This window comes from Eurypyga helias, unplaced genomic scaffold (assembly GCF_000690775.1).
Source record: "Eurypyga helias isolate BGI_N326 unplaced genomic scaffold, ASM69077v1 scaffold1739, whole genome shotgun sequence".
In the NCBI taxonomy this organism is placed as follows: Eukaryota; Metazoa; Chordata; class Aves; order Eurypygiformes; family Eurypygidae; genus Eurypyga; species Eurypyga helias.
Genome location: NW_010271161.1, coordinates 17,141 through 27,568, shown reverse-complemented (window position 1 = coordinate 27,568; position 10,428 = coordinate 17,141). Strand labels below are relative to the sequence as shown.

Here is a 10,428-nt window from a genome sequence, read left to right as displayed (position 1 = left end):
GAGTCAGAGCTGTGAATGACAGAATACAGAAACTTACATCACTTTGTATCTGGTTCATGTTTCTGTACAGTTCTAAACTCATTGCATCTGGCAGAAGCATATACTGGTGAATCAGTCGTTTGCAGTTCGTATTGGTTACGCGATCTTGTGCCTCCTTAGCTGCCACGATGCTGAGTGTATCAGAAGGTGTTTGGTAATGTGTCTTGCTCGCCTCGTAAGCCTTCTTGTATTCGCGGTCAGACTGCATCTTAGCCACTTGCATATAATGGACAAGTTTGGGATCATCCTGAAGGCTGCGGAAGCCTACGAGTTTTCCCTTGTCTTGTTCATAACCTAATTTGTATTTGTACTGGAAAGAGAAAAGAGACTTTAATTCTAATTCATTTGTTTAATAAGCAATATCTATCTTGTAAGGAAAAAAACCCCAGACTTAGATTAAAAAAAGGTTTTTACATTGTTCAGAAAACATGACAAAGCACATAGAGGTGGTGGCTGTGTTCACCTGCTCTTAGGGTGCACTCTAAGCCAAAGCCAGGTGTCGAGCTTCCCTTTCAAAAGCAGTATATTTAAACCACTTCCTTAATAAATTAAATTCCCTTACAATAGTTTATTCTCCTCCTGCATAAGGGTCAATACAACCTGGGGTTCAATAGCTTTCTCATCTCATTATGAATGATACAATGACAATATGAACCTACTGACAAGAAGCAAAAGGCAAAGGAACACATAAGATCGGGTTTGCTGGAAACAGTTCTTTGGATAAAGTGGACTTTTTATTCTTTTCACACCACCCGTAGCTTATAGACACTCATATTGGCTCTAAGGTGAGTTATAGCAAACATTAGAACCAGGGTACATTGACCCACACAGTTCTCTGTTACTATTGTTATCCTGCTTCCAATATTTGGCTTAGGTAACTATTTTCATGGCACTCTACACCACACTCAGAATACTTGAGTTCCTGTCTAAAGACTAACCATAAAATCAAAGATCTAATCTTCATTTCCGCTAGGTTCACTTGTTACACAGAGTCACAGAGTGGAAGGGATTGGAAGGAACCTCTAGAGAACATCTAGTCCACCCCGCCCTGCCAGAGCAGGATGCCCTAGAGTAGATCACACAGGAACAAGTCCAGGGGCTTTGGAAAGTCTCCAGGGAAGGAGACTCCACCACCTCTCTGGGCAGCCTGTTCCAGGTCTCTGTCACCCTCACAGTCATGAAGAGTTTTCTCATGATCAGGCTGAACCTTCTGTTTTCCAGTTTACAGCCATTGTTTAAAGGATTAAAAAATTCAAGACACTTCCCTAGACCTTTTGCATTTGTTTGTTTAATGAAACCAATAGTTTCATTAATTCTTAAGCCCTTCCTCAATCTGTAATCAGTCCTGGACAATGAACTGCAAAGACCAAGTATCAATTCCTTTTTCCTTCACTGCTTACTGCTTGGACAGAGCTCAGAATGGAAGTATTTTCCCTTCAGAGCAAATTGACTTTGGAGTGGCTGCAACAACCCTTATTTGTCTAAAAATAAGGTTGGTGGGTTAAATAACATGTCCTTAGGTCCCAACTTCACCCCGCTCTCAGGCTGGATTTGCCCCTGCCACAGCACATCCCTCATCGTTGATACACAGAGGATTTCAGAATGGACCTGGTTCCAGTAGTCTGTATGCTCTGCACCAAGAAATGTAATGGGACTTTCACCAAAGGAATCAAGATAACTGTACCACAGCAGTAAAGTAAGCCTGCATCTGTTCTTTTCAAATGTTTCTATGAATTGTGTCTGAACATTCTGTCTAAACTACAAATATACATTTATAAAGTGTCCAACCACCATCACACTGAGGAATGAACTGCCTTCCTCATCTATCTCCCTACCTTTCTAATAAAGAAACTGTTCTTCAACCCTGGTAGAAAATGTATTAGAATATACATCAGATATGTCAGAAGCATTTACAAGCAAGAGAATAAAAAGAATTCTTATAATTGGCATAAAAAATTGAATTGTGTCAAGAAAAGACTTCTGTACGATATCTGAAATATTTTTTCCTTCCAGAACTTACGTCACTAGCGATATCCCTCGAAGCTTTGGCAGCTTTAATAGGGATGGCATCCGCTCTCAGATCATACCCTTTCTTCCTAGATTCTTCAAACGAATGTCTGTACATTTTCTGTGAAAAGAAACAAAGCATCCTTTAAAAAAGCTAAACACACTAACTTAAACTCTATTCATTTTATATGATAACCTGAAAGACAAACTATTCATATGTTTAACGCTGCTTGATCAGCTGCTGAGGCACTCAGGCACACACAGAGTTGAATACTCCAAAATTAACTCTAGCCCTAGTATTCAGACATCAGGGCAGCTGCTGCACTATGATTAGCAACAACAACCTACAACAGAAGAGCAAGAAATTGCATGTGTTTCCCACATACACAAATATTGGGGAAAAGGGACATCTATAAAGGATGCCAGCTTCCAAAAAAAATGTCTTATTCTGTGCACACTGAAGGTGTGCACAAACAATACTTTTTTGAGCATATGCATATTTAACAACTGCCTACTGAAATACTCCCTGCAATATCATCTGTTACCAAAAGAACATGTTCGATCTGCAAGCAGAGATTTTGAATCCAGTACAAAACTTTGTACGTGGGGAAATAAAATAAGGAACACAGTAAAAAACATGAATAGTACTCAAACTCTGCTGTTTTGTTAGTAACTATTCTATTTATTGACCTATATGAACACTCTGCAATCTGATTATAAATACCATGGCTTTTGCTTGGCAACTTTTGGTATTCACTTTTGGGGAAGGAAAGGAAAAAGGAAAATTAATAGTTATTTGTAAAATTACTACAGGTTAGCAAAGTGAGAATTAGGGGGGCTTTTGTATGCTGCTGCCTCACTCATTCCTAATTAAAAAAATAAGAGCAACGTCATAGTCTTGCAAACAGTACTCACATCACTTAAGTTAAATGCATTAACTTTTGCTAGAGCAATCTGCGGAATATCTGGTGTGAGGTGAACTTTCTTTTTGTCTTCTTCCCATGCTTGTTTGTACTTGTGCTAGAAAGAGAACATTAAAAAGAAAAGATATCAACATAACCAAAAAATTAAATACAACAATTTAAAATAATATTTCCTATTTGCAATATACACTTTCCTTACAATGATGCAACCACTAACATTGTAGGAGCATGCGTCTTTTTGTTTTAGCACTTAAAAGAAGTGTGAATCAGGAATAGCTCTTATGAAGTTAATTGGGTGAGGCAGAAATAAGAGCAGAAGAAATATCAACCTTGCTAGAGTATTTTATTCCTTGTCTCTTGCCCAGCAGTGTATTCCAGCACACTGAACAGCAGAAAACAATAGGGTTTCTGTACCGGTCTGGCTGGGACGGAGGCAGTCCTCTTCATAGCAGCTCAAACAGTCCTCTGTGTTAGGTTTGTGACTAAACAATGCTGATAACACACTCATGTTTTAGTTGTGCTGAACAGCGTCTGCACAGAAGCAAGGCCTTCTCAGTTTCTCACTCTGTCCTGGCAGTGAATAGACTGGCTGGTGGGCAAAAGCTTGGGAGGGCACAGAACCAGACAGAGGAACCCAACTGAGCAAAGTTTATCTCCTGGAAAATAACTACCAGTTGTGACAGGCAACATAGCTTTTCTTAAAGAAAACAGAGCTAAGGAAAGTGCACATAAGTCTCTGAGTGTGCCTCTAACTACAATGCGCATGAAGTCTAGACATTTTGAAAGAGCAGCTGATTACATCAGCGCAGCAGGTGAGTCAGAAAATAACTACCTCGGTAGAAAAGCATTCATATCATGTAGCAATTTCATGCTAACCTAACGGGCAGCAGATGAAACAGACTACTCATTTAACAGTTTAAATCCTATTTCTGAAAGGAATCACTCCAGTATTTTCAGCCCTGCGCTGGTTTCGGCTGGGATAGAGTTAATCTTCTTCACAGTAGCTGGAGTGGGGCTGCGTTTTGGACTTGTGCTGAAAAGAATGTTGATAACACCGGTATTTCAGTTGTTGCCAGGTAATGCTTATTTAACCCGAGGACTTTTTTAGTTTCTGATACTGCCCCTGTGTTCCCAGTTTCTTCACTACAAGAGACACAGCCAGGACAACTGAGCAAACCAACCAAAGGGACGTTTCATGCTATAAGGCATCACGCTCAGTATATAAGCTGAGGGGAGATGGCCAGGGGGGCTGCTGCTCTGGGGCAGGCTATCGATCACGTAGTCGTGAGCAATTCTAGTGTTGTGCATCACTTGGTTTTGTATATTCCTTTAGCATTATTATTATTATTATTTCCTCTCCCTGTGCTTTCCTATTAAACTATTTTTATTTCAACACACGAGGCCTTTTTTTCTGATCCCTCTTTGGGGGGGAGGGCAGGGGTGAGGGAGCAGCTGTGTGGTGCTTAACTGCCACCTGGGACTAAACTGGGACAGGCCCCTAGATTTAAACTAGATACTTCTTAGATATATTAGGGTCATACTTTGCTTTCAGGTACAGCAAAGTTCTATTAAGAAGAAATACAACTACAGTCAAGCATATTCATTAGCTGCCAAAACTGAAACTTTTCAAAGCTATGCATAAGATTATTTTATTACCTCAGGTATAGTAGGTTTCTTACTTCTGCAAACTTAAATGAAGTTTGATGAACGTTTTCTTACCTCATCCATGATTTTAGCATTATTTAAAGCTAAGACCATGTTCATGGAATCCATAGGAACAGAATACTTCAACTTGTCTGGATGCTGGCGATACTTCTTTTCACTAACAATTTCCATTGCTTTTTTGTTCTTCTCAGCTTCCAAGGAGCCCAGTGGCATCCACCCAACACCCTTCATACTTTCATCATATTCTGCTCTGTATTGATTCTGGAGGCAGAAAGAAAAGAAAGTAGTCAGATACATGGAAAAGTCTGTGAATCACGACACTTCTTTCTGTGTTTCACAAATATTGGATTTTGAATGCATTTCTACAAAGAAGGAAACAGTGTCAAGGTGCAGTCAAGGTTTATTTAGAAACACATTTGTTACAGTAGTGTCTGCATTTTATTACTCTGCCATTTATGCAATGTTCAGATCCTCTCCAAGATGTATACAGATTGCGTGTGTGAGATCACTACCTGCTAAGGCCCTCTTGAAGAAGGGGACTATCTCAAACCACTATACTGAATAAAAAATGACCTCTTCTCTAGAGGTTAAACATCCCAGAGAATCTGAGAATACAGCTACTTAGCTGTTCTCCCCTTCTTCTGAAAAGCTATCTCTGTGGAAGTACAAGATAAAACTATTAATGGAAAGTGAATCTCTTCCTGTCTTGGCCTGCTCGCAGCTATTGCTCCTGAAAAGCCTTCTGGGACATGTAAGCAGTGAATACCCATTTTACTTTAGATATAAAATTACTTATTTCTGAGCCCAAATTCTTTAGCGATAGGTGTAATTTAGTATTTCAGAGTCCTAGAAAGACACAATGACTAGCATAGCTAAAGATGTCCTTTACTACATTTTATTATATAAATGAACTAACTCCACTAAGAAAATAGTACTGTAGTATCTTACAGTGTGCTTGCATAAATAAAGCATAATTGTATTCATAATACAGAAATTAAAGAGTCTCTCACTTACATCACTTTGTATCTGCATCATGTTTTTGGCTAATTCAAGGCTCATAGCATCAGGCAAAACATTGTAGGTATGGATCAAGTTTTTGTAGTTTGCATTTGTAGCCACTTCTTGTGCTTTCTTGGCTGCCACAACACTGACCATGTCAACTGGAGTGTGGAAATTAGTTTTTGCCTTCTCATAATCTTTTTTGTATTCACGATCAGATTGCATCTTAGCCACTTGCATGAAGTGCACCAGCTTGGGATCGTCTTCGAGGCTGCGGAACCCAATATGCTTTCCCTTCTCTTTTTCGTAGGCTAGTTTGTATTTATACTGGCAGCAGGAAAGAGAAAGAACAACAAAAACTTAAATTAAAAAAATTTTCACCATTAAGCTCATTTTTATCTCTGAAAACACAGAAAATATTTGGTCTTCTTCATCACAAGGTTGTAGGCTTAGTCATTTAAACGTACACAGTCTTAGAAAACAGCCTGAAGACAGGCACACGCAGCTCTGCAGCTCGCTGAACAAAGAGCAAAAAAACATAATTCACTGTTATTCCACTGGAGAGCAAGTACGGCAAAGGTTTACCCCATCAAGCACATAACTGAAACCTAGACAACTCAAAATGCTCAAAACCCCCACATCTGCACATAATAGAGCGCTTTGAAAATGTTCTGACTGTCTTTGTGGCTGCTCTGCGTACTATCACACAATCGAACTTACATCGCTTGCAATGTCTCTGGAGGCTTTGGCTGCTTTTATTGGAATAGCATCTGGCTGCATGTCATAACCTTTCTTCTTGTCTTCCTCCCATCCAGCTTTGTAAAGTTTCTAATGTCAAATGTAGAAGAGAACTCTGTTATGAAGGCAGAAGTACTCAAGTACCCTACATCTGGATTTAAATGTTTTCAAAACATTTAACAGACATAAAAATGGCACTACCTTCTGATCTATGTAACAGACACAGAATGCCCCCTGGGAGCATGGCAACTCACATTGCTCATGGTGATCTGGTTCACTCTCGACTGCAGAATTTCCGGAGTATCTGGCATGACATGAATGCTGGTCTTCTCTTTGTTCCATTTATCGGTGTAGAGTCTCTGCAATTACAAAGTAATGTTTAGCACTGAAAAAGCATTGCACTCACAGAATAAGAGCTGCTTTTGCTTTGCTCATTTGCAATAAATAATATTTTACAGCACAGTAAAGTCCCGCAGGCACTACAAACAATCTTCACAAATATAACTGCCGAGCAATATCGTATTCCTCCTCTTTCTGCAGTATTTTATTTGAGAAATTGGCAAAGTATGCTTTGCTAACTAATAAATATTGAAACTGAAAAGTTTCAATTTCCCTGCTTTCATGAAAAGCATATTTTTTTTTTCCCACACACCCTCTTTCCATGGCAAACATGGAATTAGGATCAACGGTGTCCCAGACAACTAGGGACAAATTTAAAGAATTCAACTTTTTGTACAAAACTGACAGAATTTCAGGGTTTTTTCAACTCACTGATTATGAATATTCCTTCCTGCAGAAAAAGAGCAGAGGTTTCCAAAGCATTCCCTTAATTATGCATAGAGTCCAAGCCTTCCATCATCTCTTAGTGTCCTGTCAAAACTAAGCAGACCACTATACCCATCTGAATTTCTAATGCCTTGAGTGGGAATGAACCTGTCCCACGACTTTGCAAGGCAAAGACCCCACCTGTGGCTCAGTCATGATCATCTGAGCAAATTCTCACCTTATTCATGGTCTTGGCATTTTGCTTGGCTAGCACTTGTTCCATTGCATCCATTGTGATAGAATACTTCAGCTTGTCAGGGTGCTGGCGGTACTTCTTTTCACTGAGAATCTCTGTAGCTTTTTTGGCCTTTTCCACATCCAGTGACTGAATCGGTATCCAGCCAACTCCTCTCAACCAGTTATTAAAGTCTGCTTTGTACACATTCTTTTAAAACATAAACAAGGAAAAGCTCAGTTAGACAAGGAAAACTAGAATGCTCACACACCTGAAAACAGGTAAGGCCTTAAACCTGCTCCTGGGCATTCATTTGTGAAGGAAAATTCAGAAAAGTCTGTTATAACTGCTACTGTTTTCCAAATTATTAACATAACATTAACATTACATTAACTATTTATGTGTTAGGGATAAAGAAATTCTTTTCACTAAACCAATGAGTAGAACTCACGCTACAGACCAGATACACAGACCTTAGAACACACTTTGAGTGGTAAACATGAAAATCTGACAAAAATATAATAATTTTTTAATGACCCTCTGGTTGTTAATAGACTCAGTTTGCAGTAGAATTAATTCAGAGAAATTGTTTCAACAACTTCTGCTTAATGGCCTGGTTCTGCACAAGCTTGAATAGACACCCTTCCTATTTAATCACACCTTATGACGTGGCTTTTAGGGCAGATAAAGGTACGCAAATGCTGTGAAAATAAAAACCTGTTCCTGACCTGCAGTGCTAGAAGTAACAGGCAACTTCTGCTTCATGGCCTGGTTCTGCACAAGCTTGAATAGACACCCTTCCTATTTAATCACACCTTATGACATAGATTTTAGGGCAGATAAAGGTACACAAATGCTGTGAAAATAAAACCTGTTCCTGATCTGCAGTGCTAGAGTAACAGGGAGAACATCAGAGCCTGAGAAAGAGACTTTCACAGCACGTGTATACAGGGCAAAATTTGTCCTCAAGCATCACGCTTCTGTCCTTGCAAGCATCCCGAGTTGGACAGCCAAGCAAGCCCAGCCAACTCAGCCAGGGAAGGGAAAAAGACAACAGGGAAGCAAAAAACTTGAGATTTCTGTTCTGTATTTGAAAACAATGTGTCTAAAGGTCACCTCCTCCATCTGTTGGCCACTGGGAACATGCACATTCCCCTCTCCAGACCACACGCAGAATCTGAAGAACACTTTCTATTAATGTCTGGGGGAATTTCACATTAGTCAGAGAACGCAGCTTGAACTACACACTTTCTGGATAGATATGCAGACCCTAAAGTTACACTAGTGAACAAAAAGGGAATCAATTCACAATGGCAGCTACAAAGCTTTTCTATGAATCCTTATCATGCCTGGCATACGCATCTGCTGGGGGATAAAGGCAGGAAGGAAAAGCGAATGAAATTAATGAATCTCAAATACCTAGGTATAACACAAATATACATAATGTATATTTTTGGTAAACTTAAATATAGTCAGAATTTAGACTCTGAAGATAACCTATGATCTCTGACAATACAGATAATCATCACAGTAATAACACACTGTAATTACAATTACAAATCCAACTACAAAAATACACAGATTAGAAAAACATGTTAATCTGCTGAGAATGAGCCGAATATGTAGAGATACAATGAATGTTGTTAATTGCTAGGAAAGTGACATAGAATGTATCAGCTACACATAATTCTGATAATCAGTGGAAAATAGAGGGTACCAGACCAGACACTGACATCTCAATCTACTGCGAACTCAATATATTAATTTTTTAGCCTTAGAAGGTTAATAGTGTAACATAGTCACTATGAGAAGAAAAAAAAAGAGCTGACTTATCATTACATACATCACTCTGAAGCTGCATCACATTTCTTGATAGCTCCAGATTCACAGAATCAGGCAAGAGCGTATAATCATGAATGTGCTGTCTGTAGCCAGCGTTCGTAACCGCTTCCTGGGCTTTCTTGGCAGCCGTCACGCTGAACATGTCCAACGGAGTATGATACTTGGTCTTGGTGACTTCGTAATCCTTTTTGTATTCACGATCTGATTGCATTTTGGCCACATGCATGTAATGAACAAGTTTAGGATCATCCTGCAGGCTACGGTATCCAACCTGTTTGCCTTTCTCTTTCTCATATGACTCCTTGTACTTGTACTGGAGACAAAGGAAAAGAAAGCCTTACCCTCTTTGGAAAGAGAAAACATACTTTTTGAAATTTTTAATAATAATAATAATTTGAAACTCAGTGTTTTAACAACCTCATTCTATAAACTCATAAATAAATTGTTTTTCAGACAGCACAGGATTATTTACGTCAAAATAAGAAGATTGCTGGATGTGTCAGCCTGACTGGACCCCCAGTACAGATCTAAATCTATATGAGCAGTTACACGCCCTCTCCTGTCGTTGTTTCTGCCATGTTATATTTTACTGCCATAGACTTCTAATTCCCAGGAACATTCAGGTATTAATTGAAACACCAGCATAATAATGTGCTATTGAGAGGCCTGAGACTACCGAACAACTGAGTATCTTGATACTCAGCTACTGGGGAGGGGCAGGTTTAAGTGGGGAATGGAAGTAATTTGCAGCTTTTTGCTGAAGTCAGTGACTGCATTTCTGTGTCTCAAACCTCCTTTCATAGCTTGTGTCAGACAGCACACCAAGCTTTACTGATGCCAACTGGTCACTGCCTGAAAACAGCCACATTTCTGTACTGCTCGTGAATGCCGGACACATAGAAGCACAGGTCTCCGGCAATTAAGAATACAGCACAGGTAAATTATAACAAAGGAGCTTCCAAATAAGCTGTATCATATGAGTTTCAACTCGCAGAATTAAGTGTCTCTGAACAGCTCTCTGTACACAGCATACGCTCCACAGCACAGTATGCCAGAGACAGCTGTCACGCAGTAGATGTGTGCCTTCCACTTCACGCAAACGGGACTTACATCGCTTGCAATATTTCGAGAAGCTTTAGCAGCAATAATAGGGATGGCGTCTGGTTTCAGATCATATCCCTTGGCAATGGTTTTCTTCCAGTCTGCTTTGTAGTT

The 10,428-nt window shown here is 39.5% G+C and overlaps 1 protein-coding gene across 1 annotated transcript in view; it reads right to left on the bottom strand.

Moving 5' to 3' along the window:
• The window catches only part of LOC104514885 (nebulin-like), a gene marked incomplete at its 3' end in the record, with an annotated part of 14,238 nt that extends 4,814 nt beyond the window's left edge, over positions 1 to 9,424 (bottom strand). The window contains exons 1-9 of the mRNA XM_010158689.1: positions 9,215 to 9,424; positions 7,375 to 7,581; positions 6,626 to 6,730; positions 6,354 to 6,461; positions 5,649 to 5,960; positions 4,689 to 4,895; positions 2,962 to 3,066; positions 2,060 to 2,167; positions 38 to 349 (exon numbers count right to left, since the gene is read on the bottom strand). Coding sequence (XP_010156991.1) covers positions 38 to 349; positions 2,060 to 2,167; positions 2,962 to 3,066; positions 4,689 to 4,895; positions 5,649 to 5,960; positions 6,354 to 6,461; positions 6,626 to 6,730; positions 7,375 to 7,581; positions 9,215 to 9,424 — 1,674 coding nt within the window. The remainder of the gene's footprint in view (positions 1 to 37; positions 350 to 2,059; positions 2,168 to 2,961; positions 3,067 to 4,688; positions 4,896 to 5,648; positions 5,961 to 6,353; positions 6,462 to 6,625; positions 6,731 to 7,374; positions 7,582 to 9,214) is intronic.
• Positions 9,425 to 10,428: the final 1,004 nt, after the last annotated feature.